We start from the raw sequence: 20,878 nt of genomic DNA on the forward strand, positions 1-20,878 counted from the left end.
TCCCAGGGTAGGGTCCAATCATCTGAATTTTAACAAGTCTTTATGAATTCTGATATATGCTCACATTTGAGAACCACTGTTGTTGGGTGTATTGATTCTGCTCTTTTCCCTCCCTGCTAACACAGGGGCTCCCAGCTTAGAGTATGGAATCATTTGGCCCAGGAGCACCACCTTACGGCTGCAGGGATACCTGGAGGATGATAGCAGACTTACCATGTGTCCGTTTTAGAGGTGAATATTCCTTCCATGAAGGCCTCTGGGGGCATCCACTTAACTGGCAGCATCGCACAGCCTCCCTTTCTGTAGTAGCTCGCCCTGTGGGGAAGGAGAGGAAAACCAAACTAGGATCTGGAGATGGCACTAAGCATCCGCTCTGTCGGGAAAGTTGAGAAAGTGGGAACAATATAGTCTACCCATTAAAGGTCTGAAATTAACCAACGGTCCTTGGTGGTTCAGGAGGAGAGCAGGGGCACACAGATCTTTTAGTTAAGAACGTTGGTGTCATTTAATAGAAGACAAAATAACCCACGAGAGGCATGAGAGGAATGATCTATGCAATGACTAAGATACCTGCTAGCAGATGTTTAGCTTTCCCTGTTGGGTTTTGTTTGTTATAGCTCACAATGAATAACATTACTGCAACCTTATAAGTATAGTGTGTTTCTGATGATCTGCAGTAATGCAAGATCCAAAATGGGAGCACTGAGAGCAGGGCTTGTGTCTTAATCATTTTGGATCCTCTGACACTCACAGCATTTAGTTCAGTGTAGGCAATCAACCAGTAATCTAGACAGCTGTGTGGACCCTGCCTGCCATGACACACCCAGACAAAAGAACACAGGGCTAGGCGTAGAGTTGGTTTGCAAGGTAGACGAGTTAATTTACTAGTTTTCCTCAGTAATGTCATTAATGCAACTCACTGATAAAAACCAATAAATTAACTCATCTGCCTGTTAGGCCAATTGCATGTCTAGCCTGGTGTTCTCCTCTCTGAATGTGTTACAGGAGGCAGCTTCCTGCCAGCTGTTGACATTAATTAATTACCTCAATAAATATGTACTGAATATTTAGTGTGTATCAAGTACTCTGCCATGTGCTGAGGACATAAATAGGCCAGTCTCTCTCTTCCAAGGATATTGTTTGGTGGAAGAAATGGATATATATGCATTGCAATATAGAACACCACATACAGTAATGTATGTGCAAGGCTCAGTGACACAAATGAAGAATGGATTCATTCTACTTGAGGCAGGGGTCAGGGACAGGGAAAGCTTCACAGAAGGGCACTGATGGAGCTGAGTAGGAAAGACGCTCTCCCAGAAGACCATTCCTGACCCGTGCCATTGCACAAAGTATAGAGTAGGTGGGGAACGAAGGACTGTAGATAACTTCGGGTGGTTGAAGCCTGGAGCTGGGAGCTGTCAGAGCTGAGCCTGGGAAGGAAAAGTCAGATAACAGAGGGCTTGAGGAGTCATGCTGCAGCATTTGTATTTGAAATGAGAGGCAGTCCCAGGGTATTCTGAGGAAGGAGAGGAAGGAGAGGAAGGAACGCTGAGCTTGTGGGTAGCATCAGAAGGTGAAGTGGAGCAAAGGAGAGGAGTACGACAGATAGCAGTGGTAGACGCTCCAGAAACGTCTTTACTACATCTTCCACGTGCTGCTGCCCCGTGGTAACGTGATAGCCTCAGCATGCTCATGCCTCTGGGGACTGTTACCATGTTTGACTGAGGCCTTGAGGGGTGGTGTCTGGATCAGTCTCACTTATTCTCCAAAGAGTTAAAGCTCCATATAACCACTGCTCCTCTCTCTACCCCTGTGAGTTAGGGAAGGGGTCATCCCATGCAAGGAGGGACTTGCTCAGCTCACATAGCAAGTCAGTGTTGTAAATAATCAGGGGAAAAAAAGGAACTAGGGGCTGGGAAGAGAAGAGTGAGCAAAAGTACAATTAAAGTAGTATTAGCTTTTAAAATTGAAGAAAATGTTTTTAAATGTAGCCTTGCAAATGTAGCAGGGAAAAAAAAATAAGGCTGTGTTAGGTACTGATGGGGTCTGCACTGTCTCCACATCTCCTAAGGCTGCGGTAAGTACCAATGGGTTCTGCACTGTACTCCACATCTCCTGGGGTGGCTAAAGCTGAGCAATGAGCCAGGCCCTGCATTCTGCCCGATCTGGGATGCAGGTGCTTGGGGTGATAGAAGCCATAGCCACTTAGAATTCCTGAGGACTGAGAAGAGGAGTTGAGGAAGTTCAATAAAGTTTGCTTTGAAGGTCTTTCCACATCAGGTATCCAAGTTATCCCATGTCTCAGAGCATGGCCGGATTAGAGTTGGAACCGATGGACAACCTAATGAAGAACTTGGTGTTGGCTGGGCATAGTGGCTCACACCTGTAATCCCAGCACTTTGGGAAGCTGTGGTGGGCAGATCACACTGAGGTTGGGAGTTTGAGACCAGCCTGACCAACATGGAGAAACCTCATCTCTACTAAAAATACAAAAAATTAGCCGGGCATGGTGGCGCAGTAATCCCAGCTACTGGGGAGGCTGAGGCAGGAGAATCACTTGAACTCGGGAGGCGGAGGTTGCGGTGAGCCGAGATCGCACCATTGCACTCCAGCCTGGGCAATAAGAGCAAAACTCCGCCTAAAAAAAAAAAAAAAAAAAAAAAAAGAACTTGGTGTCAATTATTGCAGGAAGTGTGATCCTGGATTTAGGCCTTCAGGCATGGTCACTAATTCAAGTTTCCCATGTCCTGAAAAGGAACTTAGTGAAATTTTAGGTGGAAAGTTGACAGGGTACCAGGAGATGATGTAAGGGACAAGCAGCCACACCCCATTCGCTTGAGGGGCTGAGGTGGAAGACGACAGGCGCTCGCCACCTCGCCCGGCTAGTTTTTTTGTATTTTTTAGTAGAGACGGGGTTTCACCGTGTTCGCCAGGATGGTCTCGATCTCCTGACCTCATGATCCGCCCGTCTCGGCCTCCCAAAGTGCTGGGATTACAGGCTTGAGCCACCGCGCCCGGCCCGGTGAGGCAGTCTTTACTCACCTGTAGATGTCTCGGGCCATCCCGAAGTCTCCAATCTTGGCCACTCTTCCAGGGCCTGGACAGGTCAAGAGGCAGTTTCTGGCAGCAATGTCTCTGGGAAGAAAGAAAATGCATGTCCTAATTTTATCCCTAGGAAGGTAAGTAAGTGTACTATGTCCATCACTAGGATTTTATCTCCAAGCTGAAGTTTAAATAGTTCCTTCTCCTCCCTATATTTCCGTTAGTATAGTATTCTTCAGTGTGAGAGAAACAGCCTTAACAATTCTAGGCCTCACAACTACAGAGAAATGGAAAAGGATTAGGGGAAATGATTAAAAATGTTTAATGGGGCAATCATAATGAAATGCAATATACTAGGAACTAGGATTTATTGGCCTTTTACTATGTGCTAAGTGTTGTTGTAAGTGCTTCATATATAATTCTCACAACAGCCCTATAAGACACAAGGTGCTATTACTGTCCTCATTTTTTAAAAAGTAAGCTAAAAGTAGATAACATAGGGTCATAAGGAATGTTATTTGACCTTAGGCAGATTTGGAACAAACCACTGGTTGGTTTCTGCCAGTTGTTTGAAAAAGTGTTTTAGAACAGCATGACTTCCCTGAAATCAAATTCAAGTAAATTAAGATATTCACAAATATTTCTAGTTTTTTGTTTTGTTTTGTTTTGAGACGGAGTCTTGCCCTGTAGCCCAGGCTGGAGTGCAGTGGCGCGATTTTGGCTCACTGCAACCTCTGCCTCCTGGGTTCAAGCAATTCTCCTTCAGCCTCCCAAGTAGCTGGAATTACAGGCATGCAGCACCACACCTGGCTAGTTTTTTGTATTTTTAGTAGAGACAGGGTTTCATCAAGTTGGCCAGGCTGATCTTGAACTCCCGACCTCAGGCGATCCACTTGCCTCGGCCTCCCAAAGTTACTATTATTATTATTATTTTAAATAAGCCATTATGGTTATTTTGTCCATGATTTTATCTAAAGCCTTTGCTAAGCTACATAACTGAAGAATCGCTTCTTTCAGGTGATAAAAAGTTGTCATCTCTGCTGTTGACTCTAGATGACCTGCTTTCCTGTGGCCTGCGCCTGAGGCATGGTCAACCACTGTCCAAGACTCATCAGCTTCTACTGTCTGACTGCTTACCGTTCTGGTCATGCATGTAGGAATGAGGGATACAGCCAGAAGAAGTCTAGGATGGGTCTCTAATAATATTAAGGTTCCTGTGCAGAAAAAAACAAGATGTACTTAGGGAGCACAGCTGCTGTTTTCATGTTCAACTGGTTTCATGATGGTTCTGATCCTAGGCTGAGAAAGGACTTAGAGAATCAACTGGCTGCTAGGATAGTATTTAAAAAATAGGATCTTGATTGGGGATCATGGCTGAGAGTACAAGAATAATGGGTTCAGATAGGAGATTTATGTTGTTAATACTGCTGACCTGATCCAGAAGGTTTAAGTTGAATTTTGAGGTGGTGTATAAAATGCCCCCATAAAACCATACACGCATAACACATATGACATCAAAAAGGAAGAAAAATAGTTGGCTGTATAGCCATTCATTCTCAAGAGAAATATAGCAAAGTAGACCAGGAATAATATTTATGGCTCCAGAAAAGTCTTTACACTGATGCGTATGGAATGGTTGCTTTAAAAAGTGATCGTGAATTTAATGGCAAGAAGGTAAATGCAATATACAGAACATACCAAGAGTTGGGAGAATGACACATCATTCATGAAATGGCAATGAACCATGTCCAAAGGAAAAAGATCTAATTTTTTTAAAAAATGGAAGCATGTGGATCTGGTAAGGAAGTTCCACTCTGAATTCCAAAAGCGTAGAAGTATACATGTGTGGAAGTCCATGAATCTTAAGAGCAGATAAAGGGTGCAGGGAGAGAGAATTCGAGGCAACTCTGTTGTGGGTATGTACCATAGACCTCTTAGCTAGTTAGAACATGTAAAAGACGTTTTTTCCATACAAATGACCAAATTACCCCAGAAGAAAAGCTTTGATTGAGATGGACAGTTTCTGCCAGAAGTTTTCTTTTGCTTAAAACAGATCATCTGATACCTTCTTGATTTGGTGTTTGACAATTTAATTTCTTAAAAAGGAGAAAAGAGCAATAAACGATTGCTCTGGGATCTAATTCCAACCTTCAGTAACTATTTCTAGATATGGAAGTGACAGGAGTCTTGAGGGAATGTAATCCTGTTAACATCATAACAACAGAGCATTGGGTATCATCGAAATGTCTTGTGGCTGTAGGAAAGCAGATGTCAAAAGGTCAGAGGACAAATGGAAATGATCCCTCAGCCAGAGAATCTGTACGTTATGGTGACCAACGTGGGCAGAGATCCAAAAAAAAAGAGAAAGGATCCCAATGCTAAGTGAAGGAAGACATCTGGTCACCAAGGTGACACAGGTTGATCTCAGAGGAGTCCACACTTAAAGCACATGGACAAAAGATGGAAAGATGACTCTAATAAAGGACGACTTCAAAAAGTGCACAGCTTTGTCTCGACTGAGTAATGGAATGACAAAGCCCAGAGTTGAGATTTATGGGAAGTTCTGGGTACAACGCAAAGGACAAGAACAGGACTGGGGAGCGGGGAAAAGGGCTGAAAAATGACCTTAAAAAAAGAACGGAACTGATACAGTCTTAGAAGCAGCAGATGGTGGAGCTGCTCCCGGCTCCTTTTTTGCTTTCATTATTTCTATGAAGCAGCATGACCTGCAAGTTGGAAAGGGTTAGAAGCTAGAGGGAGAACTGAAGGCCAAAAGGATGAAGTGACAGTAAGAGGATAAGCTCTTCTGAGAGTTGATTGCCTCCTGTTAGGAGTGACTTTGGAACTTAGGCAGGTGTACTTCCTGACTTCTCGTTTCCCCGTTTTTATTAGGGAGAAAGCATAGCTTGTTATATATTTGCATACTTTTCTATTCCTTTCTTTTCTTTTCTTTTTTTTTATTTTGAGACGGAGTTTCGCTCTTGTTGCTCAGGCTGGAGTGCAATGGCGTGATCTCGGCTCACTGCAACCTCCGCCTCCTGGGTTCAAGTGATTCTCCTGCCTCAGCCTCCCAGGTAGCTGGGATTACAGGCACCCCCTCACCATGCCCGGCTAATTTTGTATTTTTAATGGAGATGGGGTTTCTCCATGTTGGTCAGGCTGGTCTCGAACTCCCAACCTCACATGATCCTCCCTTCTCGGCCTCCCAAAGTGCATGATAAAATTACAGGCATGATAATTTTCTATTTCTAAGCTCTTACAGCATCTCTCATTTCCTATTTTGTACTTACATATTTTAATGATTATGAACATGCCTTAAACTCTTTGAAGACATGTGTTAATAAATTATTGTGAGTTCACCAAGTTATTATTTACTACATTAGAGGCAAATCATTAAGGAAGAGCTCTGCAAAGAGCCTGATGATCTGTTTTAGTTTTCTGATTTCAAGCTGTCAGCTGAGAAAGTCATCAGCTTTCACAAGGAAAGACATACATGATATATGATGTTCATAGCATGATGTCCCAGTCCATACAGCTTTTAAACACAAGAATGATTATAATAGAAGAAATGAAGTATAGAAGTAATGAAAATCATCATTATGCTTCATTTCAGAGTATTTTAGAAAAAAATAATATATCCAACAAACATTGTGTCCCCATTATATGCCAGGTATACAAAGATGAATACAACAGCATCCTTGCCTGTAAGCCACCCATTGTCAAAAATGCAATTCCTTAACTTCCCCATATGGAGCCCAGTTTTCTACGGGGGGGCGGGGGAAGCCTTAAAGTGATATAGGACTTGAACATTCAAGAAACAGGCAGGGGGCCTCACAGGAGGTTAAGAATTAACTTATTAACTTATAGGTCTCCAGCCCTGGCAAGGATATTTTATGACACCTGTTTTATGTAAGGGGCAAGTGAAACCCTGATAGAATAAGTTACCATCTCAAAGACAAAGCTGAAGGGGCCAGGAGCCATTGCTCATGCCTGAAATCCTAGCACTTCAGGAGGCCGAGGTGGGAGGATTACTTGAGCCCAGAAATTCGAGACCAACCTGGGCAACAAAGCGAGACCCCATCTCTCACAAAAAACAACAAACCAAAGCTGAATCATCCTACATCCAAACAGCCCTGGAGGGAGACCTAGTGATGTGAGCCCTTGAGATCTGCAGGAAAGCACACAGACAGCGACAGGATGACAGGAAGAGCACGGTCACTTTGACTCACCGGTGGATGAAGTGGTTTTCCTCCAAATACTGACAGCCACAGGCAATGTCCCGAGCCACGTGCAGAAGGTCCAGCATGGCCAGGGAGGAGGGCTGGCTCTGTGGGGAGAGAGAAGCGGGCCACTGACGAGGAGCCTGCCAGTGAGAGGAGGGAAATCGGAAACACTGGCTTCCAGTGCTCACAAGGAGGCAGACCGTGAACGTGCAGCTACACCAGGGGCCTTGGCCCTGGCTGCACACTGGAAGTCACCTGGAGGCATCTGAAAGAATTTGGATGCCTGGGCCTCAACCCAGACCTCTCTAAGTGGGCACAGCATTTGTGTATTTGAAATCTTCCCAGGTAATGTGATGCTAGCGTGCAGCGAAGGCTCGGAGCACCCAGACTCCGGGAAGCCGGGCTGGAGCAGGTGTTCTTTCGTTTTAATTTATTGTGCACATTCTCTCACCCCAATCTTCATAAGCATTTGAATATCCCCAATTTATAAACAAGTTTGGGAGGAAACCACGGGGGAATAGGGCAGTTTTTAAAATCCTTGATTTAAATGTCTTAAAATATTTCTTAAAACTAATTTTCTTCAAGCAGATCCAGCGCTAAAATTGATTGAAAAAGAAAAGCTTTTGGGAAATGCTGGGCAATTATGAGCTATCGTAAGCTTTTCTGCATGAGGTCTCTTTCATGCAAAAGGAGATGTCACCTCCCTACCCCTCTGGGGACATCCCATCTTGGCTTCCTGGACAGCCTTGCTGAGCACAATGAAGCCTTTTCAGAAGGCGACATCCCATCTTGGTCTCTCTTTTAATTCCTAAATCCCTGACGTGTGCGGCAGCTCAGCCTCAGGCAGTGTCCGAGTCACTGTGTTGTTCCATGTTGATTTCACCATTTCCCCAAGTCACGTTGTTGAAGTTCCAGAGACAGGGATCTCACCCTCCCTCAGCACCCAGCACAATGCTGGACACACTCTGGGGGTTCAGTGAGTGTTGGGCGGCTGATTGGTTGATGACAGCCCCAGGCCAGGATTTACCTGGAGGAACATGATTCACATACCTACTCAGGAAAGCTCATGCAGGTAGGGTGTCAAATCCACCCCTTTAGGGCTGCCCCAAGAAAGGTGTTTAAGCTGGTGACTCTTGAGCACCTGGGCAAACTCCCTGCAGGAAATTCATGCTTGTAGCTCTCCTGTTTTGCTCTTCTTTCAAAGGGTGGGCTGAGGACTGGGCTCTTTAGTCCTGAGGTGCTCACAGGGAAGTCACCTAGCCAGGTGGCAGCGGTGGAACCAGGTGGGGTCTGGGTACAGGCTTAGCCTGCTGGGGATTTTCTCTGCCATAGATCAGGGCCTCCCCAGGACTCTGTGGAACAATGGCCTGGGTCTGGTGGAGGCAGAACAGTCTTGCTTCTCTAGGCCATGCTTCAGTTCTAGGGGAGAAAACTGAGAGTGGATAGTACCCCTACCGGTGCCTTACATTCCCCAGAGCACACACATGATCTGCCGTGTGGTAGGTCTGGAAGAGAAGGTGATCTCCATATTAAAGATGAGAAGGCTGAGGGCTCAGAGAGGCTAAGTGACTCACTCCAGGTCACACAGCTAATAAGAGTGGAGCCAAAGCTGCCCGGAGATGGGCTTTAAGGATCTGGGTCAGGAGAGGCATCCTCCCTCCTCCTTGGGAGAGGATCTAAGGAGTTAAAATCGAAGAGAGAGTGCCTGAGCGGGGATGGAGTGTATGTGAATACGGTGCCCAACGCACAGCGAATGCGGAGTACAGCACCCACAATGGCAACCACCACACTTCAGTGGACCATCGAGCCGACCCGGGCTGCAGCCTGCTGGCCCCTTCCAGGCCATGTGGTCTGGGGCTGGCTGCTCAGCCTCTCAGAGCCACAGTTTCATTGTGACAGTGGCATGGGACTGTCGGCCTCCCTGGGTTGTCAGGAGCACGATGCCAGCAGCCTTGGGCAGTGCCTCATCAGGGGACCCGAGGTATTGAGGGGTTGCCACATGGGAGGCCAGGGGGACTCGGAAAACAGCTCCTTGTGTCTGGCTCTCCAGAGGCCTCCTCAGGAGCAGAGGTACCCCCTCTGCCCCTAACGAGAAATAAATACCTTTTCGCTCTTCAGGAACGTGCCCTCTGTCCCTACCAGAGCAGGCCCCGGTCCTAGCTGTGCTAGAGCCTTCAGGAAGATTCTCTTCCTGCCAGTATCTTTGTGTCTTAGTGCCCATCACTGAGGATGCAAGGGCCATAGATGTCTCGGAAGCCCCAGGAGCCTGGAGCGCTGTGGGGACTAAATCTCTCCGGGCATTAACTCATGGGCCAGGCTGATGTGGCTCCCTGTCCTTGGCTGCTCAGAGCAGATTAACTGCTCCACTAATCAATAAAGAGATCTATTCACAAGAATGGTTCAGTGGTGGTGGAGGTGGAAGGAAAGGATGGATGGAAGGAAGGAAGAGGGAGGGAAGGGTGGAAGGAAGGACAGTGGAAGGACAAGGAAGGAGGTGTGTATGTGTAGTGTATGTGGTATATGTCTATGTGGTGTGTTTGTGTGTGGGGGGCGTGTGGGGGGTGTGTGCTGAGGCAGGAGAATCACTTGAACCGGCAGTAGTGCGTTGCATGTGTGTGGTGTTTCGGTGTAAGTTGTGTTTGATGTGCATATGTTTCAGGTATGTAATGCACGTGTGGTGTGTTTTTTGTGTGTTGTGAATACAGTGGTGCTGTGATGAGCTGCATATGTACGTGGTGCGGCGTGTTTTTGCGTGGCATGGCCAGGTGTCTGGGAGGGGCTATAGGCATGGGTGGGGTGGGGTGGGAGGACCTGTGACATTGGCAAACCTGATGCTGAATCTAGACTTGCAGAGCATCGCCAGCCAGTGCACCCATCTGCATCCCTCCTGGGGCAAAGAGTTGGAATCAGGATTTTATCCCCATCTCGCCACCGAGTGCGCACCGACTCATTGCCCCACGGCCATGGCTGTGGGCCCTCATATGGTGCCCAGGTTTGCGGGATGGAGTTGGAAGATCAAGTAGGCGTGGGTGCTGCTTGATGGGAATGATCAGAGTCTCTGCTGCCCGCCCGTGTGCATGAGAGTCCAGGGAGGGAGAGCCGCGGCTCTGAGGGCTGTCTGCGCATGGGTTCCTCTGAGAGCACGTGTGAGTGGGAGGCCCCTAGGGCACTGGTGTTCCCTTCAGGGATGCCCTTTAGGTCAATATCCTACTTTTACTGTTGAGAAAACAGGAGTGATTTGTTTGGTATCACAGCTTCTGAGGGGCTATTCCCAAAGGATAATATATTCTATAAATAAAATAGAATAATATTGAGATTGCTTCCTTTCTAAAGCATTAATAGCTTCTCCCTAAGTATTCAGAGATGAACCATCACAGGACAAAGGGTAGGAATCCTTTTGCCAAGTGAAAAACAGAATAGGATTTTTCTTTTTTTTTTCTTTTTTCTTTTTTTTTTTTTGAGATGGAGTCCCGCTCTGTTGCCCAGGCTGGAGTGCAATGATGCAGCTCACTGCAACCTCCGCCTCTCAGGTTCAAGCGATTCTCCTGCCTCAGCCTCCCGAGTGCTGGGATTACAGGTGCCCGCCACAAGGCCTGGCTAATTTTTGTATTTTTAAAGTAGAGATGGGGTTTCACCACGTTGGCCAGGCTGGTCTCGAACTCCTGACCTCAGACGATCTGCCCGCCTCAGACTCCTAAAGTGCTGGGATTACAGGTGTGAGACACTGTGCCCGGCAGATGTTTTAAAATTGATGCATATAAAGATGAGAGGGAATGATGAAAAAGAGGCAAAGAATGCAGATGGGGAACATAAAGTGCTGCAGAAGCCCACTTTGAAAAGCGGTGAGGAATGGCCAGGTGCAATGGTTCATGTCTGTAATCCCAGCACTTTGGGAGGCCGAGGTGGGCAGATCACCTGAGGTCAGGCATTTGAGACCAGCCTGGCCAACATGGTGAAACCCTGTCTTTACCAAAGATACACAGATTAGCCAGGCATGGTGGCACATGCCTGTAATCCCAGCTACTCGGGAGGCTGAGGCAGGAGAATCACTTGAGCCGGGGAGGCAGAGGTTGCAGTGAAGCGAGATTGGGCCACAGAGCCTGGGCAACAGAGCCAGACTCCATCTCAAAAAAAAAAAAAAAAAAAAAAAAAAAGCAGCAAGAAGTCCCCACTTTTCCTTGGCACCAGATGTCCCTTATGTGTTTGGAGTCAGCATTGCCATCGTTGGTCTCTTGCCTGTGGACTGTGGACCTCTGGAATCCAATAAGCCAACTGTATTCTGAATGTCTTCCATACAGCCACTACCCACAGGCATTGCCATGTCCCAAATAGTCACAGACACTGTTGTGATTAATGACCTACACCTTTATAAAGAGATTACTGAATTCTTAATGGCTTTTGTCATTATTGACTGAATTCATGGATACTAAAGTACAGCTCTTACCTATCCCTGGCATATAGGAAGCCCTGCATAAATATTTACTGAATAAATATTGGGTCTGCAGAATTTTTTTGACATTAAAAAGGGATCTTCATTCCCGAAGAGGTGGAGTCCTGGGACCAAGTGCTGTTTTCATCTGTACCCACGCATTTCGTTTCCATGACAGGCACGGCTGACCTGGGCATCCACTCTGTCTACCGCGTCTGCACGTCCGTTCTGTCATTTCATGTTTGCACAGATGTTGTCGGAGGCCAGAGCCTTTTATCCCATCTCAAAGGGCCTTTGATCCTGATCTAAGGTCTGTGGAGCCACTGAGCTCCAGAGCTGGCAGGAAGTGAGGACAGAGACCTTGTCTGATTCTGCATCCCAAGCCTGGTGCCTGCACACAGTAGGTCATCAGGGAACCCCTGGGAGTATCAGGGTGATTCCAACAAGTGAATCAGGTGGAATTCAGGCCTCTGAAGTCTGAGTTTCAGCACCTGGAGGCACACCTCCACCCACTTTCTCTTCACAGCACATGTTTCTCCATCCCTCATGTCCCTTGGCCGATGCACCCTCTTTTATCCTGTGTAGGATTTACTGATATTAGTCCTGTCTGTATGCTGGAAATCACATTCCTTTTTCACAGTCCACTGAATCCTTATCTTACAAAGTTGGATTTTGTGACCCTGAGAATCCATGCAGGAAGCCCAGCTAAGCCCCAGGGAAGCTGCTGCCACAAACACATCTGCATTGGTGGCTCTGGAGGACCACAATTGGACATTTGAAATCAGCCAAGGATCCCAGGAAGGACAGCTCACCTGGGCCTGGTGGGTATATGGGAGGCGGGGAGGACCATGACTGGGGTGCTGCCGGAGTGTGCCTGGTTGGCAACGAGAGCCACACAGAGGAAAAGCGGGGCCAGGGGTTGAAAGAGCAGATTGGGTGAGGGTGGGACTCTGGCCCTGAGAAGTGGCTCTTCCAAGGGCAGGCCCCCTCCCCGCTGTGGGCGACCCTCAGGTAGTGCCTGCTGTTAGAGGGCAGAACTTGGGGACAGGCTCCTGTTAGACTCTCCAAGGGCGGCACTCTGGGTTGGGGGTGGTGAGAGATTGAATGATCTGCCTTTCCTTGATGGACTTTGTTCTTTGTAATAATATTGGAATCATCTTTCATCATCAAAGGAGAGAGATGCCTTTGTGTTTGAGAGAGGGAGAGAGAAAGGGGAAGAGAGAGAGAGAGAGAAAAAAAAAGAGAGAGAGAGAGAGGAGGCCCACTCCTCACTCCTGCCCTCTCCTGCCCCTGAAGTCCTTGAACTTGCCAAGTGCTGGGCTCCCAGACTCCCTTTGCAAAGTCTCTCTCCTTTGCATACATACGACTTTCTCTTCTTGAGCCTCAGGAAGGTCCAGCAGGAGAACCAGGGCTGTGCCTCTCCCCAGAGTGTGATACCACGTGTCCCCCACTGACAGCAGCGCTGCTGAGAATCTCAGGGCATGAGGGTCAAAGGCTCTGCCCTCCTAGGTGGTGGTGGGAAAGCCAGTGAATCTGATGCTTGTACCCTGGCAGAGATGCTGGGATGCCTGGCAGTGTTGGCTTTAAGCACCCAACCTCATCTTGATAGTTTACAGTTTCCCAGAGGGGACCACTGGATAAGCAGTAAGTTGGAGAGAGCACTGAATCAGGAGTCATAAGGCCTGAGTTCTAGTCCCAGCTCTTCCACTTCCTGTGTGGCCACGGCAAGTCCCCTAATCTCTCTGGGCCACAGCTTTCTCATTCATAGAACTGGGGAGAGATCTGCATCGTCTGTTCATAGGGTGGTGTTGAGAAATGTGAAAGGTCTGAGGAGGATGCTAGCTGACGAGGGCTCTTATGAGACAGGGGTAGTCTTTATCTCCCTGCTCCCTGCCCAGTCCTCCTGCCAGGTATGCTCAGGTGCACACACATTCCTCTTCTCAAGGGGTAAGACAGTATTCTTCTTAGATACCGAGATGGGTCACCCAGTGGCTAAGGTGAAGGTATTTTACATGGATCCTGACTGAAGGTGGAGATCAGAACAGCCATGACCTTGCAGGGCTTCCATCACCACTTTGAGTCCCTGTGAGCAGTGTGGTCAGGTTGGGCTTTCTGGAACCACTGGCTGTTGGTCCTTCCCTGCTTTCCTGGGGGCCGGAGGGTGGCCGCTGCTTTTACTGTGCAAGTCTTCCCTGTGATCTCCACAGTACAGTGGTTCCTGGAGGAAGCCTAGATCCTAACCCTGGGGCCTGCTCAGTTCCAGTTCCTGGTACCCAGGGCCTGCTGAAGACCTGCAGACCCAAGCATGGGCAGCTGGGCTCTGGGTCTGCCCAGGGTGCTATGTTTAATAATTTAGAACCACCTTTGAGATGTTCTAGTCCAATCCTCAAATCTCACCTGTGTGGATACCCAGGTTAAAGGTTTAAGACTGCCCTAAACCACATGGGTGTCTAATGGCCAAGTTGGGGCTGGAGCTTGGGATTCCTGGGTCCACCCTGAGTATCTTCACTTCCCAAGCTCTGTTAACCATAAGATGTGTGTAGCACCTTCCTAAATATGAGGTTGGAATGTCCAGGCATTATTATCCCTACTTGAGACATGAGGACAGTGGGCTCTGAATGAGTAGCTGCAGAGTGACCTGCCCGGGTCAGTTGCTTGAGTAGTGACATGGCTGGCATGAAAGTTCCCCTCTGTGTTTGTCTCTCGTTTGGTTTTCCAGAGTCAGCAGACCATGGGAATGGATCCAGGCTATGGAATGCAGATATGGTTTGGATTTGTGTCCCTGCCCAAATCTTACCTTGAATTGTAATCCCCATTGTTGGAGGAGGGGCCTGGTGGGAGGTGAGTGGATCATGGGTGGATTTCCCCCTTGCTGTTCTCATGATAGTGAATGAGTTCTCATGAGATCGGGTTGTTTAAAAGTGTATAGCACTTCCCCCCTGCATTCCCTTCTTTCTGCTCCAGCCATGTCAGATGTGCCTCCTTCCCCTTTACCTTCTGCCATGATTGTAAGTTTCCTGCGGCCTCCCCAGCCATGCTTCCTGTACAGCCTGCAGAACTATGAACCAATTAAACCTCTTTTCTTTATAAATTATTCAGTGTCAGGTAGTTCTTATATAAATGCAAGAATGGACTAATACAAATGCATTGCAGGAGCCTTGAACAAGCTCCTTGGGCCTGGGGCTCAGCCGTCATCTACCTCTGTCTTCTGTTCATTCTCTTCCAGTCAGTCACCCCACTATCCAAGCCTAAAGTTGACTCCCTGGGTTCCACCGAGGAACTTGCTACCCAGGCTGCCCACTCTTGCTCCTTCCATCCTTGCTCCTGTCCTTGGCACAACAACTGCAGCAAAGACTGGTTCTCACTCACCGGGCGAGGGCGGGTCTCTCGGAGGAAGGACTTGAGGTCTCCCCCTGCCATAAGCTCCAGTAGGATGAACCGGGGCAGGGCCTGCAGGCTCACCCCGATGCAGCGAACGATGTTCTGGTGGTTGAATTTGCTGCAGAGCAGAGTGGGGTATAACCAAAATTAGCTGAGTCTGGGCGAATGTTAAATTGGGGGGAACAGGATACAAAGTTACATTTTCAGCAGCTACAATGTATAAATGCATTCTGTAAATAGGGGCAGCAGGGGTCCCGGGCTGAGCCTAAACCCAGAATCTCCCTGGTGAGGGAAGAACCAGAGCAGGCTCCACAGGAGTTCCGTTTGCAGGAGAGGGGCTGGAGGTGCGAGGATGTTGCTCAGGCACTTGGGTGAGAAAGTGTCTCGAGGGCAGGACGGTGTCTTTCTCAGATACTGGTGCATGGACTGGGCACTAGAATTCATGGTCGATTTCTCCCAGGAAGGTCTCAGGCAGAAGGTGAAGCAAAACAACTGCTTCTAAGAGAGACTGGGTGAGACTTGCCAGGTGACAGCATGTGAAACAGAGCCAGGAAAAGGGGATGGCCTCATAAGTCCATCAGTTTCCTGTGGATTCCTCATGGAGGGGACCAAGACTTGGGTTTTCTTGTTAACATGATCCCTTTAGAACACACAGGCAGTGGGGCCTAGGAATTCCACATGGGCCAACATGTGCATGCATGTGTGTGCATACACATACATGTACATGCCCCCACCAAGTGTTGAAAGACTGGGTGATTAGACACTAACATATAATGGTTAGTTACCACCAAGTAGTGAGATTGAGCGATTTGGGTCTTCTTCAATATAATCTCATACTTGCCAAGTTTTATTCATAATCAGGAATTACATGTATCATCAGAAAATAAATGTTATTTTGTGTGTTCTCCTGTGACTCCAGACCTCACAGCCATATCGCTCACATTGCCTGGCCTTGCTACCCCTGCCACTTCCACCAAGGGGACATCCCAATCTGCCCCCACCTGTCAGGACGTTCAGAGACTTCCTGGTATGATGGGGGCCATGAGCCCCCACCTGATCTTGAGGTCAAACATCTGCCTCCTCCTTGAGGGGATCTGCTGCCACTGTGGACGCCCGCAGGAGCCACAGGCACTGAGACTCTCAGCTTAAATACAGACCCTGGAACCTCAAGTCAAAAGGTGCAGCCAGCTGAGACTCATCCCTGCTGATGGGAGCCTAGGATGGGGTGGCCTTCCATCATATTAGGAACACATTTACTGGGATTGGTGAAGGGTCTGGGAGGGAGATTGTATCTTGTACTGTCAAAGTCTAGCATGTTCCATTTCTTAAGAAAAAGTGAGGGGAGAAGAACCAATGGAGAACAGCAGGGAACTGGTTGCAGACCGTGACATCGGTGGGATTATTAGGCCACACAGATTTTGTTTCTGAAACAACCACCAGGGGTTGTTCCAGTCTGATAAGAAGTGTCTAGAATGTTTGAGAGTCTCCTACTGGAGAAAGGGGGACATGCTGGGGACAACACCATTTCCCTTGGAGACATCGATGTGTTAAAAAACCTCTCCAGGTTCTTTGGGGCAGTGGGGAGTTGGGGTGAGGGTGTCTCTCTGTGGCCTTACCTGATGATCAGGGCTTCCATGAGGAAATCCAGTTCGTCCTGTTCTGAGCACACCTCAGGCAGCGTCTGGGCAGAGAAGGGGAAGGTGGGGAGGAGGAGGAGGCTGTGAGCTGACAGCCGCAGCCTACAGAGTCTGCAAGCCAAGGGCAGGCTCAAGAGTGAGCCACTTCTTACCTTCACAGCCACTTGCAGGGGGCTTGGGTCGTTGGGCACTCCGGACACCTGGCCTTCATACACCTCCCCAAAGGCGCCATGGCCCAGACCCCTGTGCAAAGGAGAAGACAAGATGAGACAGAGTGAAACAGGCCACAGTAATGAGGCAGCTGGGGCTCCTGAGCCCGGGGCTCACATTTAATGGACAAACACAAGAGGCAGGGGATAACGTACACACTCAGGAGTAACACCCTCAACACGGCTGTGCTATGCAATAAGAAGGATTCCAACCAGGGACTCATGACAATGGTCAAATGTTTATTCATTCAATCAGTAGTTATTGAGTCTGATATTTGCCAGGGACACAGGGGTGTATGAACCATGGCTTTTCCCTGGGGAGGCTCATGCTCCTTTAGGACAGACATATCGCCGGGGGGTACTGGCTGGGGAGTGTTGCCAGTGAGTGACAGAGAAAGGTACAGTTGCTCTAGATGCTCAGAGGAGGGGCCCTTTGCTCCCCTGCTCCCCTGGAGGGAAGCAGGGCCAGGAAGCCTTGGAGAGAGCATACCTCAATGAATTTTGAGGAGAGCCCTGGTTCTCCTCTCATTGTATAAACTCCATAAACATATAGGAGTTAGTGTAAACCAACACACATGGCCCTGAATGTCAAGGCCTGTCCTCCTAGGAGGGCTGGGGGTGCCCACAGGGAGGGCTCTGCTGACCTTTTGTGGCTAGAGGAGTCTGTGATGCTGTGATAACATTCAGCCCCTAGACTGCAGCCCCTCTCCTCCCAGGACGGCAGCAGGGCGCTCACCGAATGAGGGTGATGTTTTTCCGCGGCACCTCCTTCAGGTCACTGATGGAGGAGGTCTTGCCAGCAAAGCAGTAGTTGGGGTTGTAGTCGGTCATGATGGTTGAGGTGCGGAGCTTACTCAGCTTGTACTCAGGGCTCTGCAGCTCCATCTGCATGGCTTGCAGCTCCTGGTGCTTCCGGCGGTACACTGCAGGTGGATGTCAGCTGCAACATGGCCTGGACCAGGCAGCCTGGCCCAGGCAGCCTGGCCCTTGAAGCACTACACAGGCCACTTCCTACAGGAAGCCTCCCTGGATCTCCGTATCCTCCCCTGAGCTCTGAACCTTTCCATCATACTTAGAAATACTAACAAAATGATTCTAGATGTGAAGGTGTGTCTTTAATTGAAACATGATTTAAAGTAAATGTAAAGCTAAAAATCACAAACACAGAAAAGAATTATTTGTATTATACAGGGCAGAGTCATGTTAGTCTGGGTCCTCCAAGAAGCAGACTGGAGACGGGATTAGACCCAAGATGGTCTGCAGATTTTATTAGAAGAAAGGCCCATGAGAGGAAATGGGGAGGGAGCCAGGGAAGGCTGGGTGAACCAGCAGACCGTGTTGCAAGTCTGACCCCATGTGAACGAGGGAGGGAGGGAAGGTTGGGTGGAAACACCCTGGGTGCCATGCAGCCTAAGGAATTTTCAGCAAGGCCCTAAGGGGTTCTGGAGCCAAAGTCAGTCATCAGAGGAGTCCCACGGCTCCCAGGAATTGGCCTGCCTTAGTATTTCTGCTGTGCCAGCCACGGGGTAGGGCAGCTTCACTGCAATCACAGCAGTGGATTTGAGGGTGCAGCTGGGATCTTGGTCAATTGTGTTTCCTATAGTTGGAGAACTGCCAAGCCGCAGAGTTGGAGAAGAGCCACATAATGAAAAGATCTCTAAACTGGTGTCTGGGGATCTGTGCTCTAATTCCGCCTCTTGTTACTTACAAGCTGAGCCGTGAGGACCAGGTCACAGGACCTCTTTGGACAGTAGTTTCCCTCTCTGTAAGCAGGGATGGTAACTCCTGCCCTGTTTCCCTAACTACTCCCACTCCCCACCCCCAGGGTTGTCAATGAAATGAATTCACCAACGTAAAATGGTTTTGAAAAGTTCTAAAGAGCTCTACCAATGTGAATGACCATTATCACTCCTACGTGTGAGGATGTGCTGGAAGGCAAACTCCATGGGAGCCAGAACAAAATTGTGATTCAGAGGGTAGATTCTGTGTGTAAAGCCCAGCACCCCCAACACACGGGCCAGGGCAAACGAGTCACCCACTATGTGCTCAGTTCCCTCCTCTACGCTATGGACCGACCACGATCAGATTAGGGTTACTTGAGGATCGAATGAACTGAAATGTGTAAATTGCTGAGCATGTAGTAACCATGCAACAAGTGTTAACTCCTATTATGCTGTCCCTTTGAGGGATGGCACCATATGGGGACGCAGCGTGTGCTGCCATCTCCCTTCTACTGGAAGATCCCTTTGCCTGCAGGGGCCTGGCCTGTGAGGGCTCCCAGGAGCCTTTCCCTCTGCCCTATTCAAGCCTCTGCTCATCTGTACTGGGCATGTCTCTGCCAGCAGTAAGGGCTGGTTGGGACCACACTGAGCTCTCTGTGACCTGCAGGTCAGCTCACCTTGGCTCACAGGCTGAACAGAAATATACTCAGAAACCGATCTTCCCATCTCTCTGCCTGGAGGGTGGTGGAGGACTGGTTTGGAGAAGAGTGGGCTAGTGCATTATACAGGGTGGGAGCCAAACAGGAGCTGTGCCCGCAGAAGCACATGGGAGCTAGAAGTGACGTCCAGGGCTGGGGGCGAGCTTTCCCCATCGTGATGGACACTGAAGAGCGCTCCCCACCCCCTGATCAGCCAGAGGATACACATGGGGCTGAGGTGCAGAATCAGGGGCTCCTCAGGGAACTGCAGCTGCTCTGGTCGGGGGAAGGTTGGGAGCTTCGGTTTTGGCTTGGCCTGGGCTTCCCTAATCACCACCCCACCGAGTTCCAGGGACTAGCATAATGAAGTGACACCCTGGCACCCGTGGCACAGCCTGAGACACTATTCCGTCCTGCCTTCCCGCCCCCTTGGGAGTCCCTGGGGCTCTGTGCACTCACCAATCATGATGCCGGAGAAAGCCAGGACCAGGGCAGCCACGAGGGCAGAGGTCACCACGGAGAGGATCAGTGAGAGTGGCAGGTGTGGCTCCGGGGTGGGCGACACTGGAAGACAGGTCCCAGTGGGGCACTGACAACCACACCCGTTCTCCTTTGAGCTGGTCCCAAGTCAAAAATAACCTCTCCAGCTGTGACAAAAACTACCTGCTCCCTCCCATCTTTGGAGACCTTGTCACACTTCTCTTTTCAGAGAATCACGAGCAGGACCAGACTCATCCTGTTTTTACAAGCTTTTAGCTGTAGCTTTTGAGCGGAGGGAAATTTAACAGGGATGAATATCAATGGCGGGACGTTGGTTAAAACATGAGCTGCACAACTACAGGGTGAGGAAGGTGAAACGAAAGTAGATCTGGAAGAGATGTGGGGACCGCAGGTGACCAAACAACAGGGTGCGCTCTAAGTAACCCCCTCTGAGGCTAAATTACTTCCCTGTGGCCCTGAGGCACTGGGCTTAGAGTGGGGAGGGGGCCTGTGCCCTCTGCTGGCCAGACCACACGGAGGCATTGTGCTTGGTACTGGACACTACATTTCAAAAGGGACATCGACAATGGAACACATGCAGAAGAGGGACACCAGTGCGGTGGGGGGAGGAGACACAAAACTGCATCTTGTATGAACTGCTGCAAACAAACAGGTTATTTAATCTGAAGAAGAGTTAAAGGAGGAGGATTGGGACAGGTGCGGTGGCTCATGCCTGTAATCCCAGCACTTTGGGAGGCCAAGGCGGGTGGATCACCTGAGGTCAGGAGTTCGAGACCAGCCTGGCCAACATGGTGAAACCCTGTCTCTACTGAAAACATGAAAATTAGCCTGGCATAGTCGCAGGCGCCTGTAGTCCCTGCTACTCGGGAGGCTGAGGCAGGAGAATCGCTTGAACCTGGGAGGTGGAGGTTGCAGTGAGCCAAGACCACATCATTGCACTCCAGCCCAGGCAACAGGAGTGAAACTCTGCCAAAAAAAAGAAAAGGAGGAGGACGGGAGCCCTGTCTTCAAACACTGCACATGAAAAGCTGCTG

At 49.0% G+C, this 20,878-nt stretch overlaps 1 protein-coding gene and 1 long non-coding RNA gene across 3 annotated transcripts in view; one reads left to right on the top strand and one right to left on the bottom strand.

The window, feature by feature from the left end:
* The window catches only part of LOC103876824, a 27,398-nt gene extending 21,350 nt beyond the window's left edge, over positions 1-6,048 (top strand). The window contains exons 2-3 of the long non-coding RNA XR_636223.4: positions 126-231; positions 4,063-6,048. This is a non-coding gene — a long non-coding RNA (uncharacterized LOC103876824). The remainder of the gene's footprint in view (positions 1-125; positions 232-4,062) is intronic.
* Positions 1-20,878, bottom strand: part of ALK (ALK receptor tyrosine kinase) — a 749,759-nt gene that overhangs the window by 22,527 nt on the left and 706,354 nt on the right. For both annotated transcript variants that reach the window (XM_017947405.3, XM_031655529.1), the window contains 8 exons: positions 19,803-19,907; positions 17,661-17,847; positions 16,868-16,958; positions 16,695-16,759; positions 15,067-15,196; positions 7,275-7,372; positions 3,046-3,138; positions 214-315 (listed from right to left, as the gene is read on the bottom strand). In XM_017947405.3, coding sequence (XP_017802894.3) covers positions 214-315; positions 3,046-3,138; positions 7,275-7,372; positions 15,067-15,196; positions 16,695-16,759; positions 16,868-16,958; positions 17,661-17,847; positions 19,803-19,907 — 871 coding nt within the window. The remainder of the gene's footprint in view (positions 1-213; positions 316-3,045; positions 3,139-7,274; positions 7,373-15,066; positions 15,197-16,694; positions 16,760-16,867; positions 16,959-17,660; positions 17,848-19,802; positions 19,908-20,878) is intronic.

Source organism: Papio anubis, chromosome 14 (genome assembly GCF_008728515.1).
Source record: "Papio anubis isolate 15944 chromosome 14, Panubis1.0, whole genome shotgun sequence".
Lineage (NCBI taxonomy): Eukaryota > Metazoa > Chordata > Mammalia > Primates > Cercopithecidae > Papio > Papio anubis.